This window comes from Trifolium pratense, linkage group LG1 (genome assembly GCF_020283565.1).
Source record: "Trifolium pratense cultivar HEN17-A07 linkage group LG1, ARS_RC_1.1, whole genome shotgun sequence".
NCBI lineage: Eukaryota > Viridiplantae > Streptophyta > Magnoliopsida > Fabales > Fabaceae > Trifolium > Trifolium pratense.
Genome location: NC_060059.1, coordinates 18,903,494 through 18,920,694, shown reverse-complemented (window position 1 = coordinate 18,920,694; position 17,201 = coordinate 18,903,494). Strand labels below are relative to the sequence as shown.

Genomic DNA, 17,201 nt, shown 5'->3' with positions numbered 1-17,201 from the left:
GCAAACCTTTGGTAATCCATGTGTTGTCAATTTCCCTTAAAACATCTTAATCATCAGAGCAATTGTTATTTTATTTTTCAAATACTTTATTCTCAAAGTTTTTTTTTTTAATGCTTTATTTGTCATGGACAAATAGTATAAATGCGCACAATTCGGAATAAAAAAAAGCAAATCAACAAGCATAACAAGCTAACTGAAAAAAATGAAGATTTTATTGATGGCGCAAAAATTGCGGATTGTGTTACAATGGAATGCATATCCCTTTAAGAGGTGATTGCATATTGAAGCTTAGGAGAAATGGCAATGAAAAAAAATGAATTCTCACTGAACTATAATAATGGCGTCTTTCCTCATGATCTCGAAACCAGCAATAGTTGCTTTTTAGGGAATAGAGATTGGGCCGATCTTTTCCTTTTGAGGTTTCGCTTTCATGTTAAGTCAAGTGTTGCAGTCTTACGCCTATTTTTATGAACTTATTTTCCTTTTTTGGTGTCCCTAATTTTTGCCTGGACCGCCCTTTCAGGTTTTCAGTCCACCAGGACGCTCTCTATTGCCTAAGCCGCCTTTTCAGGTTTTCGACTTAGCGAGCTGTTCATTCATTTTTTTTATTTTTTTTAGGCATAATACTTCTTGACTGCATCCGAGTTCACGGGAAGTGAGAACTCTTCTCCGTCCATAGTTGTCAAAATCAAAGCTCCACCTGAGAAAGCTTTCTTCACAACATAGGGGCCTTCATAATTTGGGGTCCATTTTCCGCGTGTATCTTTATGAATAGGAAGTATGACTTTTAGCACCAGATCACCCTCCTTGAATTGTCTTGGACGAACTTTCTTATCATATGCCCTTTTGAACCTCTGTTGGTACAACTGACCATGGCATAAAGCTGTCATTCTCTTCTCTTCAATTAGATTAAGTTGGTCGATCCGGGTCTGGACCCATTCTGCTTCTTCAAGTTTAGTCTCCATCAAAACCCTTAATGAAGGAATCTCAACCTCTACTGGGAGTATCGCTTCCATGCCGTAAACCAACGAAAAATGAGTTGCCCCTGTTGAAGTGCGAACTGCTGTTCGGTAACCATGAAGTGCAAAAGGAAGCATCTCATTCCAATCTTTGTATGTTTCCACCATCTTTTGAATGATCTTTTTAATGTTCTTATTAGCAGCTTCTACAGCCCCGTTCATCTTAGGTCGGTATGGGGATGAATTGTGATGTTCGATCTTGAATTCGGCACACAACTCCTTCATTGTATGATTATTCAAATTACTATCATTATCAGTGATAATCTTGTTAGGGACTCCATAACGGCAAATTATCTCTTTCTTGATGAATTTGGCCACAACCTGCCGGGATACATTGGCATACGAAGCTGCTTCTACCCACTTGGTGAAGTAATCGATTGCGACCAAGATGAATCGATGTCCATTAGAAGCTTTAGGCTCAATCATACCTATCACATCTATGCCCCACATAGAAAAAGGCCATGGTGATGTTAGAACATTTAGATGAGCAGATGGCATATGTATCTTATCTGCATATATCTGGCATTTGTGACACTTCCTGACATGATTTACACAGTCCGCTTCCATGGTCAACCAGTAATAGCCTGCTCGGAGAATTCTTTTAGCCATGCCATGCCCATTTGCATGTGTACCAAATGAACCCTCGTGGATTTCTTCAATAAGCCTATCAGCTTCTTTTCTATCCACACATCGAAGGAGAACCAGGTCATAATTCCTTTTGTACAACACCTCTCCTTCTAAGAAAAATCCGGATGCTAACCTTCTCAGCGTTCGCTTATCTCCGTTGGTCGCACCTGGAGGATACTCTTGCTTTTTGAGGTAATTCTTGATGTCATGATACCATGGTTTTTCATTAGATTCATCTTCAATTGTCAAGCAATAAGCGGGCTTTTCTAATCGATTAATCTCTATCAAAGGTACATGATTTGGCCAAGTTACTTTGTACATTGATGATAATGTAGCCAAAGCGTCTGCCAGTTGATTTTCTTCTCTAGGAATATGGTGGAAAGTAATTTCATCAAAATACTCCGTCAATCCTTCAACGTAATCCCGATATGGAATTAAATTAGGGTGACGAGTTTCCCACTCTCCTCTGACTTGATAGATGACTAATGCCGAGTCTCCATAAACTTCTAGGATTTTGATCCTTAGCTGGATTGCTGCTTGAAGTCCCATGACACACGCCTCGTATTCTGCAATATTATTGGTGCAGTCAAATAACACCCTTGCTGTGAGAGGTGTGTAAGTGTTTCTTGGAGAAATCAGAACTGCTCCCACACCATGCCCTAAAGCATTAGATGCACCGTCAAACACAAGCTTCCATCTTGCCCCTGGTTCAGGTCCCTCATCGTCACCTATGATCTTTTCGTTCAAAACCATGATGTCTTCATCTGGGAAATCAAAACGTATGGGTTGATAATCTTCCACAGGTTGATGAGCCAGATGTTCTGCCAAGACACTTCCTTTGATGGCTTTTTGGGCGACATACTGAATGTCATATTCAGATAGCAACATTTGCCAACGGGCAATTCTCCCAGTCAAAGCAGGCTTTTCAAAGATGTACTTGATTGGATCCATCTTAGCAATTAACATAGTTGTGTGACAAATCATGTATTGCCTTAGACGTCGAGCAGCCCAAGTTAAAGCACAACAGGTTTTCTCCAGCATTGAATATCTGGTTTCAATGTCTGTGAACTTTTTACTCAGATAGTAGATCGCATGCTCTTTCTTACCGGTCTCGTCTTGTTGCCCCAGCACACATCCCATGGATTTTTCTAAAACATGTAAGTACAAGATGAGAGGCCTTCCCGGAGTGGGTGGCATTAACACCGGTGGTTCTTGGAGGTATTGTTTGATTTTATCAAAAGCCCCTTGACATTCTTCATTCCATTCAACCACTTGATCTTTTCTCAAAAGTTTAAAGATGGGCTCACATGTGGCAGTGAGGTGAGAGATGAACCTTGAAATGTAATTCAATCTGCCTAGAAAACCTCGTACTTCTTTTTCTGTACTTGGTGCGGGCATATTTTGAATTGCCTTTACTTTATCAGGATCAACTTCAATTCCCTTTTGACTAACGACGAATCCTAGCAACTTTCCGGATCTAACACCAAATGTACACTTATTGGGATTCAACCGCAGCTGGTACTTTCTCAACCTTGCAAACAACCTTTGAAGGTCTGTGATGTGCTCTTCTTCCGTTTGAGATTTGGCAATCATATCATCGACATACACCTCAATTTCTTTGTGGATCATGTTGTGGAAGAGAGCAACCATAGCACGTTGATATGTTGCCCCAGCATTCTTCAAACCGAAAGGCATGACCTTGTAGCAGAACGTTCCCCATGGTGTGATAAAAGTGGTTTTCTCCATATCTTGGGGTGACATTTTAATCTGATTATAACCCGAGAAGCCATCCATAAATGAGAAAATCGGGAACCGAGCTGTGTTGTCTACCAATACATCAATGTGAGGTAATGGGAAGTCATCTTTTGGGCTCGCTCTATTCAAATCCCGATAATCTACACACATTCTTACTTTACCATCCTTTTTGGGCACTGGCACAATATTAGCTATCCACTCCGGATACTTAGCCACTGCAAGGAACCCAGCATCAAACTGTTTTTTAACCTCTTCTCTTATCTTAAGGGCCATGTCAGGTCTTGTCCTTCTCAACTTTTGCTTTATCGGCGGGAAATTGGGTTTAAGTGGAAGCTTGTGCTCAACTATGCTTGTATCTAATCCTGGCATATCCTGATATGACCATGCGAAGACATCTACATACTCTTGAAGCAGCTTGACCAACTTTCCTTTTACTTCTGGTTTCAAGGAGGCACCCACCTTTACTTCTTTCTTTTCCTCTTCATTTCCCAGATTGATCACATCCACTAGTTCTTGATGAGGTTGGATTACCTTTTGCTCTTGTTCCAACAATCGAGCTAGCTCCTCAGGAAATTCATAGTCTTCTTCTTCCTCCTCTTCAGCATGATTAATTGGGAGTTCGAAATCATGAGAAATTACAGCGCTATTATTGTTCATGGGTTCACTTCTGCATGATTTAATTTCATGAATTTAGAATGATTGCAAAGTGTTTTATGATATGCAAGAAATTATTGCCATTTTTCTTTTAAAACTTGAAAAAAAGAAAGAATAAATTGGACAGAATTGTGCACAAAAGTACTTTTTATTCATTGATGATAAAACATTGAAAACATAGTAGCCCTTACAAACTCATCCACTTGCCCCGGGTATGACAAAGGATGTTTTTTTTTTGAAAAACAAAACAAGCAAATTACTTTGAAATTAAGACAATCTTAGGAACATCAACAGTCTTCCAATTGGTAAGTTTTGTCTCTGCAGAACATGGATACACCCAGTTGTGATCCCCTTTGCTAGCCTCTTCATTCACCATATTTATCTGGTCTTCATCTCTAAACCCAGCACAGCGGAAAGTCTCTTGAATACTCGGGATCCTGTTTGGTTGATAACCCAAACCAAAACGGTCATTCTTCACAGGAATGACCAAAACCTTTCCCCACCTTTCAAGGAGCTTGTTGTCAATGGCTAACTTCAAACTTTTCAGAGATGTTATGGATACTTTTGATGTTGTACCCAAAGTATGTGAACCTTTCGCCTCAGTATCACCAATCTTCAGGTCTTGCAATGAAGCTTCTAAAGCGTCGATGTCAATCTTCACTTCATCGATCATGTTGATCTGACTCTCGGATCTAAACCCAGCATAGCGGAAAGTTTCTTGAATACTTGAAGTTATTCCTTTACTTTCCATTAATGAGTTATTGAGTGGCTGATAGCCTAACCCCAACCGATCCTTCTTTCTCGGGAGAGTTAAAACTCGTCCCCATCCTCCAAGGTACCCTTCTTCTAAAGATGTTTTCAACTTTCTCCACGAGGTTATGAAAGCTCTAGTTTTTGGTGGATTCACGGTCATAGCATTAGCAATTTCCAAGGCTTGGAATGCAGTTTCCACAATGCCACTATCAGTTTCAACATATCTGAATGATCCCAGATGACTGACCAAAGTATCTTCCTCACCTGACACAATCACAAGCTTATCCTCTACTATGAACTTGAGTTTCTGATGAAGAGTAGATGTAACAGCACCCGCAGCGTGGATCCAAGGTCGTCCCAATAAGCAACTGTATGATGGATTAATATCCATAACTTGAAAAGAGATAAGGAACACATGAGGGCCAATCAACATAGGTAATTCTATTTCTCCGATCACTCCCCTTTGAGATCCATCAAAAGCTTTGACAATCAAGTTGCTTTGTTTCAAAACAGGCCCATCTAGGTCAAGCTTTTCCAATGTAGATTTGGGCATTACATTTAAAGAAGAACCGGTATCCACCAAGACTCTGGCAATAGTGTTATCTTGGCACTTCATTGAGATATGTAAAGCTTTGTTGTGAGATGGACCCTCACTTGGCAATTCAGCATCAGTAAATCCCAAGCATCTACTAGCAGTGATATTGTTACAGACCCCATCAAACTGATCCACCGTAATATCTTGATTAACATGAGCTGTAGTCAGCAACTTCAATAAAGCTGCTCTATGGGCTTCAGAACTCATTAGTAAAGAGAGTATAGAAATTTTGGAAGGTGTTTGACTCAGCTGATCCACTACCTTGTAATCACTTTTCTTTATAATCTTGAGAAATTCATCCATCTCATCTTGCTTATCTTTCCCCTTGGATAACTCGACTTGACCGCTACTAGTTGGTGCCTCATTATCTTTGGGAGGAGATGTTATTTCAATGCTCTTTTGTGGTTGTTCTGGTGCGAATACCCTTCCACTCCTTGTCATCCTTCCTAGTCCATCAATGTTGATGACCACTGGATCAGGAATCGTCATTGGCTTTCCTTGTATGTATGCTGACGTGTCATAGTTCCAAGGGACAACCTTAGTACTCTTGAAAGGAAATGGTGAAGGCACATGGACAACCAAAGATTCTGGCTTCTCAACTGGGACTTCCAATTTGCGATATATGATCTCTATGGGCTTCAGGCATTTCTCATGCTCGTGTTGCTCTAGCATTAACACTGTAGATTCTTTCTTGGCATACCCAATCTGTACTAGACCTTGGTTCATTAGTCCTTGCAAACATTCCCTCATTTTGACACAATGATTAGGATTTTCATCGCAGACCTTGCATTGATGATGCATGCCTTGAAACTGGTCGAAGCTGAGCAAGGTTTCCCTGATTACTGCCAACGGAGTCTTGATCCTGATTGCTTCTTTAATCAACTCTTCAGAACCTTCAACTTGATTAACGGAAGGACCATTATGTCCCGGTAGTGGATTATCTTTCACATTCGGCCCATTCTCCTTGAAAGTCAGCAACTTCTTGTCTAGGAGTTCTTGAACCTTGTGCTTGAACGCTCTACAGTTGTCGGTAGCATGACCTTCGGTTCCCGCATGAAATTCACATTTGGAATTAGCATCATACCATGCGGGGAATGGAGGAGTCATGGGTTTCAGAGCCCTTGGGATCACCATACCATCATGCACTAGGTAAGGCAGAAGTTGACTATATGGGACCGGAATTGGATCAAAAATCTTCCTAGCTTGCTGCTGAGTCGGTTGTGGTGCATGATTTGCTGGAGCTTGTACTATCTGTGGAGTAGGATACCCTTGAGGTAGTTGATGTTGTGCAGTGGCTAAATATGGAAAAGGGAAGTATGGGACGTGAGCGGGTATAGCCGGGTATGATTTATTGTTCTTTGAGGTAACAACATTGGCCTCTCCCTCCTTTTTCCTAACAAAACCACTTGTAGACTTTTTCAAAACATTTTGATTTCCCACGGCGGCTTGGATCTTTCCACTCTTAAGACCATTTTCAATCCTTTCCCCTATTTTCACCAAATCAGCAAAACCGGATGAAACACTGCCGACCATCTTTTCGTAATACGCTCCTTGTAGAGTGTTAGTGAACATATCAGCCATTTCAGTTTCGGAGAGAGGAGGACGCACTTGCGCTGCTAATTCTCTCCAACGTTGAGCATAAACTTTGAATAATTCACCTTCTTTCTGAGACATATTCTGCAACTGAGCACGATCCGGAGCCAAGTCAATATTGTACTGGTATTGCTTAATGAAAGCATTTGCTAGATCTCTCCATGACCGGATACGACTTCCCTCTAACTGCATGTACCAATTGAGTGATGCCCCAGTGAGGCTGTCTTGGAAACAATGCATCATAAGCTTGTCATCATTGGCAAAGGAAGCCATTTTTCGGCTGTACATAATCAGATGATTTTTTGGACAGTTGAGACCTTTGTACTTCTCGAAGTCAGGAACCTTAAACTTTGGTGGGAGTACCAAATCTGGCACTAAGCACATATTAGCAAGGTCTAGGGGATCCTTGCCTCCTTCCATCATGCTTAGACGATCTTCAATAGCTTTAAATTTCTGATGAGTTTCCTCTAGCCGAGGAACCTTTGGAACATCGTCAAATGAATCAGGACCTTGATAGGCATTTCTAGGATCATCCAGATTCTCTGGTTGTGAGACAACAACTGGTTTGATCGGAGGGACCCTAGTAGCATGAGTATTTGAACCTTTAGCTCGATTCGAGTCTGAGTATTCTGTGGAGTATACCCATGAGGCAAACCGAGGAATGGCCATATAGATCCCCCTTGTGATGTCAAAGTAACAGGTTCTGTAGCTTCCAAAACAGCTGGTTGTGTTGGTTGACTCATATTGGCCAAAAGTTCCAAAGCTTTGTCCAATTTTCCAGTTAACTGAGCAACTTCGTCCTTCAAGGCATCATGCTGATCCTGCCAATTCTCCATGACGTATTGGGAGACGTTTCTTGTCCAATACCGGTGTCGGAGGTATGACTGTTGATAGGAAAAGGTGAAATGAGATGCATGGAAATCAATGAGAATGCATGCAAATGTATTATTTTTATTCATTTTGTTTTTTAAGGGAACCATGAACATTAAATTTTATAAGCCTTCAGGATATGACAATAAAAAAAATAACACTTCAATTCCATAACATTTTATTGAAAGATAATATTGCATTGATGTTCTTTGAAGCTCATTACATAGATAAAGATGAAAAACAAATACAACATCATAAACCCTTCCTAGCCCTAATCAGCTTCTTCTTATAACAGTCCAAAGTCTTTCGGCAGTATCCCATGAGATTTCTGATTCCTTCAGGAGCATTGAAGAAAGGCAACTCTATCTCAGCTATCCTTAACCTCTGGGGTAACTCATCCATGGTCTGATGGGAGAGATTAATCAAATCAGTGAAGCCCTTTTGAAATCTAACAGCATCATGCTTAACCAGATTGAGGACCTTTTTGTGCATGCTAAGCTCAACTCTCATCTCTTTAATCTCTTCCTTGTGCATATTCAACTCAACTTCCATTTCATCAATTTTTCTAGCCAGAAGATTTTTTTGAGTTTCACTATATTCCATATGTTTAATCATGGAATCTTCATACATTTTTCTATCCTCCTGCATTTGTCGATTCTTCAACTCTTCTTGAATAAAGAGCTCCTTGAACTTCTGCCCCTCGGCATTCACATCTTGCAAACACTTTTTGTACATTTCCGCAATTTCTTGTGATTCTTGATCTTTCTTGTGGCATTCGCTTTTCCGCTTTTGTAAAGCTTTCCAAAGTAGATCATTATCCTTTCTCAATTCTTGGTTAGAATGCCAGACATCTGCTATTTTTTCTTTCTTTGCCATAATGCTCCCTTCGGCGCTTTTTAAACCACCCCCTATGTGCATCCTTTTTTCTTCTGATTCTTTTAACCTTTTTTGGTTGTCTTGAACCAACTCTTCTTGCTCTTGACAGTCTCTCTTCTTCCGGGCCAACTTCCCTAAAGCTTCGTGATATTGGGACTGTAGTTCCTCATTCTTCTTTTTGAGATCCACAATCTGATCTTTCAAAGCCTTTGCCTCTTCAATAGGAACAGTCATAACTGGCGTCGGCTTCTGAGGTTCAATTGGAGTGATGACACCAAAAGGTAATTTGATTTCTTGAATTCGATCTTTCACCCATTGAGTGTATGACGGCATTGCTATACAATTCTTTTTACCCATTGTCTTCTTGAGAACTAGTCCCCAGGCTAATCTAATCTTCTTCAAAAGTTCTTCATTTTCTCCTTTTTTGAAGAAAATTTCTGATAATAAGTTAGCTTTTGGTTCGCTTTCCATAGTGTATCCCAGTTGAAGGAGAGACAAAATAGGGTTATGGTTGATGCACCCTAAAGTTCCAATAAGAGGCACATTAGGAAAATCCCCACATTGAAGGAGAACTTTAGAAGAATCTACTCGTCGTGAGTACCAAACAACATCTTTTTCAGAGAGTGATCTCAACCTCTGCGACCATGGCATGTTTTTTTCAGCAAAAGGTCCCTTTTTCGGCAGGTGAGATTTTAGCCACAAATAGATTAGAGGAACACAACAACAGATTGGCCCACCTCTTCTTGTTTTCCGTCTATCATGAAGGGAATACAAGAAATCAGCGAGAAGAGTAGGAACAGGATTTTTAGTCAGAAAAACTCTGATAGTTGGTAGATCAATGAAGTCGCTTTCTTTAGGGAACAAAACCAATCCATAGATTAAGAGAGCAAGTATAGCATTGTAAGTTTCCCAATTGCTAGCAGTTAGAGCATCTTGAGCCTTGACTTCTAGGACCTCTCTAGCAAACCCCCTAACCAAAGATCCACTAGAATTACGCTTGATCTCGGTGAGCGGTGGAACCTCTTGTACACCCATATGCAAAGCTATTGCTATCTCCTCCAATGATGGAATATTACCCAAGTAACAGATTTGACCTTCCATCTTTAAATTCATAAAACTTTCGAACTCTTCTAAAGTAGGAAAGAGCTGAAAATCTTGAAATGTAAAGCATCGGAGTGGAGGATCATAATGTTGAACCAGAGTGATCAGAGCTTCGGGATCCACCTTAACATGCAAGAGATCTAGAATTAACCCATATTTGAGTTGAAAGTTGTGTTTGCTGGCAGGAGTCAATTTGTCTTCAAGAGCTACAAGACCTTCCACTTTCGGAACTTGGAAACGGTATGGAAAAGTGTTTCTTCTAACAGATGTCATATCCCTTGTGCCTATGTAATTATTGCCCGTTTGGTTCCCTGAAAGCCAAAATGTATATGTATGATTATTGTCATGAATGCATGAATGCAAGTAATATGTCATGCAGCAGATCAGTAACAGATTTGGTGTAAAAAAAAAATGAAGGCCAATGGCTCAGAGTCACCTGCAACCCATCCCAATCTCACATGTTCGTTCTAGGATTGACACGGTTCCTAAATTCATAGGTAAATCTTTAGGAGACGATGTTCGTGTTGCAATGGCTCATAACAAACATCTACTAAAGATAAACCTCCTCTAGGTGAAGTTGGTACATCAACCGGGAAGGTTAACGTAACGCAACCATCGACACGGTTCCTAAACATAGGTTCAAGGTCATAGGTTTTAAAAGGTCCCCAAGGTCACAGATCCATCCAGGGAACGTTTCGGTCCTCGAGTCATACGTCAGGCGAACCGATATCCCTAAGATGAATCTACCCCAAGTGGGAGTATCCTGCCAGCCCTCGAGTCATACGTCAGGCGAGCTAGCAATCAACCCCCGATGTGTCTTAAGTTTTCCTCAAGTCCGGGTATAGGACTTTTTACTCAGTAACCAAGTAATCGGCTCAAGTGGGCAAAAGGAAAAAGAAAGGAGATGAAGCAGAAGAAACAGATATAGCAAACAATATCCAAGCAAGTATGCAATATAATATTAAAAGCAATAAAGCAAGAATGTAAATAACATACATTAAAGCAAACAAACGAAAAACCCCCTAAATTAGGCTTATCTCTCAAAAGGTTATTCCCCAGCAGAGTCGCCAGCTGTCGCGGCGCGAAAAATAAACCTCGAGTGTGAACACTCGGAAATTAACAGAGTCGCCACCGAATTTTATTTATCCCAAAGAAGGGAAAGGAAAATATCGAGAAAACCTTGAGGGGTGAGAAAAAATGGGTTCGGGAGTTGGTTATGCGAGGGGAAGGTATTAGTACCCCTCACATCCGTTGTACTCAACGGGAACCTTTTAGAGGGAAATTGTTTGTTTGTTTTAATGTGTTTTTTAATGTTTGCTTGATTACTTGTTTCTTGCTTCATCAATAGAAAAAAGGTTTTTATTATTGTTATTATGATGATGTATACGGGGAAAAATGTTTGTTTTTTATTATTATGCCCGACAAGATGTTGAATCCTGCTCCTACGTATTCCCAGGTGCAATAGGAAAATCAGGGTTTCGTAGTTCAGGGTAAAAAATGTTTGTGGGTTGGCTGCTTTTAGACGCATGACATCTAAGTCGCATTCTCGTATTAAACGTTGCTTGTATGCTCGCACTTTGGAGGCTTAAGCGTGGTTTGTATTACGGAGAATGGACGAAAACGTCACCCGTTTTATGAAAAGGGTTTTACTTTTACTACGCGCGAGGGCAGTGGAAAAGGTTTGAGTGTGTTGAGTTGATTTTAGGATTTTTTATGAAAATGTTTGAGAATGAGAATGGTCCGAGACACGAGTCATACGTCAGGGCCTCGGAACCATCCGGGTAGAGAAAGTCATACGTCAGTCCCTTCCTTTTTCATCCTTTTAATCTTAAGTCGTTTTAATTTGATTTAACAAAATCAAAAGAAAAGATTAAGAGATATTTTTTTATGTGTTTTAAGGTTTGAGAATGAGAATGGTCCGAGACACGAGTCATACGTCAGGGCCTCGGAACCATTCGGGTAGAGAAAGTCATACGTCAGTCCCTTCCTTTTTCATTCTATTTATTGAGTTTTTTACGATTAAAGCAAAACAAAGAACAAATCAAGCAAACAAAATATATACATATATGCGCCAATTGAAGCTTTTTGTTAACCTCGTCAATTTTGCTCAAATCACATTTATTACAAGTAAGAAAAAAAGGTTGAGTTTTGGGATTTTTAAAGTAATGAAGTGCTTTTTGAGAAATAAACTTAAGATGAAAGTGTTAATTCAAGTAAGCAATCTAAACATTGAATCATGAGTTTATTAAAATAAACTTAAGTGGTTTTGATTAGTTAATCACTTAATTAATAAGCACTTATTTAAGTATTTAACCATTTAAGCACTTAGTAATTTAAGTATTTTTTTATCAAACAACTTAAATGGTTACTCACTTAATCAAGTATTTAATTAATTGACTAATTGATCAATAACTCAAATAATTATTTCCAAATGATAAGCACTTATTTAAATAAGCACTTATGTGAATAAGCTCTTATTTGAATAAGTACTTATGTCAATAAGCATTTAAAATTAAGTAAATCGCTTCTGAGGGTGCAAGAATGGGTTCTGGGGGTGAAGTAATAGCAATCTGCAACACCGGGCCCAGCCCATCTGATTTTCGTTCAAACAAATAAAGTAAACAAGACAGAATCTAATGTGGCATAAGAACAGAGGCGCACGGTGGACTTCATGGATCTGAGCCTTTGGATCGAATCAGGCGGCCAGGATTTAAAACTCCTATAACAGATCTCGGCCCTTGGATCTTTTAAATAAAATCAAACGGCTGTGTTTTAAAAACGGAGGGAGCCAATGACGCGTCGCCACGTCATCGTCTTCAACCTCCCCTCCTTCAACCTTATGAAGAACACGATGAAGGAAGCCATTGAAGCTTCGTCGAAGCTCTCGGCTCCAACAACAACATCATCAATTCTTCGTCAAAAATTTAAAACGAATATATCGATTTGCTCGGTTTTTCGCGTAGATCATTAATATAAACTTAGATTTTTCAAAAGATGTTTGTATCTCAAAAAAAGTTCGAAACTTTAAAACCCAAAAAAAATTTAAAATTCACATTTGTACGAGTTAAGCAAAATTAAAGGTTGGAAAAGCTTCATATGATATTCAGGAGTAAAAAGTGTTTAGAATCTTACTGGTTTCGAGCTTTGTCTTGGTGGGTTAACACCTACACTTTTCTTTGCTATTTTTGAACCTTGTGTAAGATTTTTTTGATGGTTTTTCTTCGTTTTTCTTGTGGGTTCAAGCTTAGGTAGGTGCTTGGAGTGATTTGGGTGAAGAAAATTGAAGGTTGGAGGTGGTTTTAATGGATTTCGAATTTGTTGGAAAAGTGATGAAAAGATGAGTTTTTTTGGTTTTTCTCTTCTCTGTTTTTCTCAAAAATCCCCCCCCCCCCCCCATGCTCTGAAATGTTACCTCTACTTATACTAGAAAATTAGGGTTTCAGGTGGATCAAAAGACAAAATTGAGAGTTAGAGAGATTGTGACATGAGGTGTTGATGCAATGGTTCAGTTTTTGCAGTAACACCAGAATGGCAAAGAAAAAAGGTCAATGAAGAAAGAGGGCAAGACTTGAACTTGGTTTAGACATAATTTGAAACTCATAGCAGGAAGCAGGACACAGCTCAGTATTATTTTGTCCTATTTTCATTGTACTGATTCTCCCCCCTTTTATTCTTTTACTCTGTTTTTTCTTTCTTTAAAACAAAAATAATAAAATGAAAAAGGGTGGGGAATGCAAACATAACTGCCGTGCAGTTATCCCCTTTTTCTTTCTTTCATTTTTTATAATTGTCATAATAATAATAAAAACAATAGTAAAAATAAAAACAAATAAGAATTTAAAATGTCTTTTGGGATTTGAAATTTTTTTAATAATAAAAATATGAGAAATATGAGAATGAGATGAAAAATAATTTATGGAATAGGAAGGACAAAATTAGGGTATGACAATAATTGCACCAGTCAGTAGCACTTTAAGCTTATATCTGACTTTTTTTGTTTTTCTCTTGTACTCTTGTATTAGAGGGTTGAGAGATGTAGTTAGATATTTGCTTTGGAGAGTGTGGATGTATTGGGGCCAAGGGAAGGTTGAGGGTAGTCTATGTGTTGTAACAATTTTCACATAGTGTTTATTCTCTGGTTGCCGGTTTTGACAACGACCGTGTTTTTTTCTCCGGTTTGGAGTTTTCACGTTATATTTTTGTGTTATTGATTTCATTCTTTTATTTTCTCTATGCTGATTTTTCCCAACATAAATGTTATTTATGTTTAATTTCGTAAAAATAAGTCAAATTAAATCTTGAAAATTATATAAAAAAAAAAAAATTGTATATGAAAAGGGCAAAAACCCAAACGAAAAAGAAATTTAGAAACTAAACACACATTCTTAGGCATGTAAGCCCCGAAAATATCATCAAAGAGGTTACTTTGGAGTTCTTTAGAAGGAGTCTCCAAAGGTATTACATCAAAAGTGAAGTGGAAGAAATAGTCACAAGAAAGGGGGGGTTTGAATTGTGACCCTTTTAAAATTAATCCTGCACTCTACAAAATTGATCCCAAGTGTATACTTGGATGAACGTTAGTGAATGATAAAACAGATTGTTCTGAGAATGTTCTTCACTGCGTGAGAGTTCAAATTAAATGTAAATAAAGTGGTATGTGTGATGTGTGTTTACAGTAAATAAAAAGTTAAAGGTAAGAGAGATTCACACATAAAAATTATACTGGTTCACCCAAATGTTGGGCTAGTCCAGTCCCCACGCCTATGAGTTTTCACTATGATCTTTGGATACTACCGATCTCAAATACAAATCTTCTTTGATCTAAACCAAGATCAAAACCTCCAAGCCCTACAAGCTTGATCTACCTCAGCCTTAAAGAGGTGTCACTCAATCAATAGTTACGTATTGACTCGAGTCATCTTCTTTTACAAAGGAAGTTGTTCTGGATCTAAGCTTATACAAAACCTCAAAACTAGTTTGAGAAGCTTATACAAAATACACTCAGTAATATTGTGATCTAATAGGTTGTTAGAGAGCTGGAGTGTGAGTGGTAAAATTGAGAGACAAAGATATAACCACTTAAAAGTGGGTTATGTTGAAAAGTGGTCTCTTGAGAAATTTGCTTGTAGAAACTCAAAGGTTGTTTGAGAAGTAAATAGAAACACTCAATAAACTCAGAAGTATGATGTGAATGAAGAGTCTGAGTTTGAGTGATGAAAAAAGAGTTTTAGGACTTGTAGACAAAAACAAGTAATTGATGATTTGTAGCTTGAACTCTTTCTCTTTCTCTTGGATTTGCTTGCATTTTATAAATGCAACCTTATGTGTGAGTCTCGGCCTTCAAGTATATCAGTTAGAGAGCAAATTATAGTTGTTACTCAGTGCCAAAGATGCTTTAGACACAACAGCTGCAAAATTGCCAGATTCTCTGCTCATTCTTGAAACAGTCTTGAACTGAATTTTGCTTTGATCCACAAGAGCCAAAGAAGTGTGAGCTGTTGGCAAGTACAAATGAGTTGTTTCCTGCTTCCTTCCAATGTCAGAGGTCAGATATAGCCGTTTGGAACCTCAGTAAAAGGACTCATGACAGTTTGAGGTGGTTTTGCAAAACTGTGTGCAAGAACGTTCTTGAATCAGTCTTGAACCAGTCTTGACTGTATCAGCAAGTGCGATGAAGCTTCATCTCTATTTCCTTTATGATATGCAGCTGTTTACTAACCTTAAGGACACTTCAGAAATAGGCTTAGCTTGAGAATAAAACAGCTGGAATAGTACCATGGCATGTGAGACAAAAATGTACTTGTATGACAACATCATTGAAGAATGTTCCAACATAGTCCTTTGCAAGTACATCACAACTCATAGTTCAAATTGTGTTGTTGCATTCTGATTAGTCTAGGATATTTGATCAGGTATTTCAATTGATTGATCAATACCATAAAAGATCATGAAAGATCAAACTCATAATCCTTTGCATGAATTATGACTAGGAAAGCATATACTTAAAATTCCACCAAGTGTTGTTGATCTCAAAAGAGATTATCTTCTGTAGAGATTTGATCCATATTTCCTTTGTAAAGTGCTTATTTGTTTTGTCCAAAGTTGACTTATAAAATCAGAAAGCACTTAATCCAAAACGTGCTTATATTCAAAAGTGCAGTCTGTCTGTTAAGAATGTTCTCAGATCATTCTTGAAACAGTATCTTAAGATTTTCTTAAAGAGGTATCTTCATGTTGCTGCAAAACTTTCCACAATTCCTCTTGATGTTTTGCACACATTGTTGCTTGTTCATTGAGTACTTTGAGATGCTTTTAGTGGAGGCGTGGGAGTACTCATCATGAGGATTATCATTTTCTAGCTTAGACAATGATTGAAACATTTATGTCTTGTGGTGCATAAGCTCCTTTGTAAATTCATGGAAAATCATTCTTAGATCATTCTTGTCTTAAGAAGCTAAGATGAAACTTTGAGTAGGTTTTGAAGATCTTCAACATATGCATCATTTCCATTGATATTAATTGTAGTAGTAAATCCTCAAAGCATGTAACAAAACTCAATGTGAGCTTTGACATGATAACATCAAATATGTTCTTCTGTAGCTCGTGATGCAAGTATTTCCATCAACTATGATCTTCATATTCTTTCTTGAATCTTTAATACTCATTGTGAACCTTGTGGTGATGAGGAAGACTATTAACCATGAAATTTGCTTTCTTGTTTGAATCTTCAAATGAAACCTCTTATGATTCAAACATCCTTTAAAAATCTTCATGATGTTTGTGATGTTATTGTTATGATCATCTGATGCTACTCCGATTCTTTCATTGTTTGAGTATATAAAATGCACTTGTTGATGTGAGTGGCTTCTAGCTTGTCCACTTTTGTCATTACCTATCTTTCAACAAAAACTCGAGTGCAAACATCAGTAGATCACCATTCATAAAACTTAACATTTATTCCATAAAGTTTGTTGTCATTAAAACACTAAAATGAATTTTGCCTCAACAAAAAGAACTATGGAGTAAACTATGATTAGCTAGTCAATCAGTGCTTCTATTGCTTTCTCTCCACATATGCTTAGACTGAATCTGTCAATCAAAGTCTATCGGCCCTTGGATTCAATGGATCAATATTGGGGTAGCCTCATTAAGATTGCATATCTCTTTAATCATGTAAATTAGTAATTTTGAGTCACTTTCTACAACGAGATGAATAACTCCTTGTCTTCGAGCCAAATTCATTCTTGCGTATATACCTCACATTTCAGCATGCAAAACATCACATGCGTCAATCTTTTGGGTGTATCCCTAAATCCATTGACTATTGAGTCTCGTAGCAAAATACCACACCCGGCAAA

The 17,201-nt window shown here is 38.4% G+C and overlaps 2 protein-coding genes across 2 annotated transcripts; both read right to left on the bottom strand.

The window, feature by feature from the left end:
- Positions 1-304: 304 nt before the first annotated feature.
- On the bottom strand, positions 305-7,665 carry LOC123889669. The gene is made up of 2 exons (XM_045939109.1): positions 4,313-7,665; positions 305-4,065 (listed from the first exon to the last, which is right to left on the bottom strand). Exons 1-2 carry the CDS (start codon positions 7,663-7,665, stop codon positions 615-617), a joined length of 6,804 nt encoding a protein of 2,267 aa, XP_045795065.1. The 3' UTR covers positions 305-614.
- Positions 7,666-8,042: 377 nt separating this feature from the next.
- On the bottom strand, positions 8,043-13,578 carry LOC123902509. Its single transcript, XM_045952262.1, has 2 exons — positions 12,976-13,578; positions 8,043-10,154 (listed from the first exon to the last, which is right to left on the bottom strand). The coding sequence occupies exon 2, from the start codon at positions 10,114-10,116 to the stop codon at positions 8,119-8,121; it is 1,998 nt and encodes a 665-aa protein (XP_045808218.1). The 5' UTR covers positions 10,117-10,154; positions 12,976-13,578; the 3' UTR covers positions 8,043-8,118.
- Between the last annotated feature and the right edge of the window lie 3,623 nt (positions 13,579-17,201).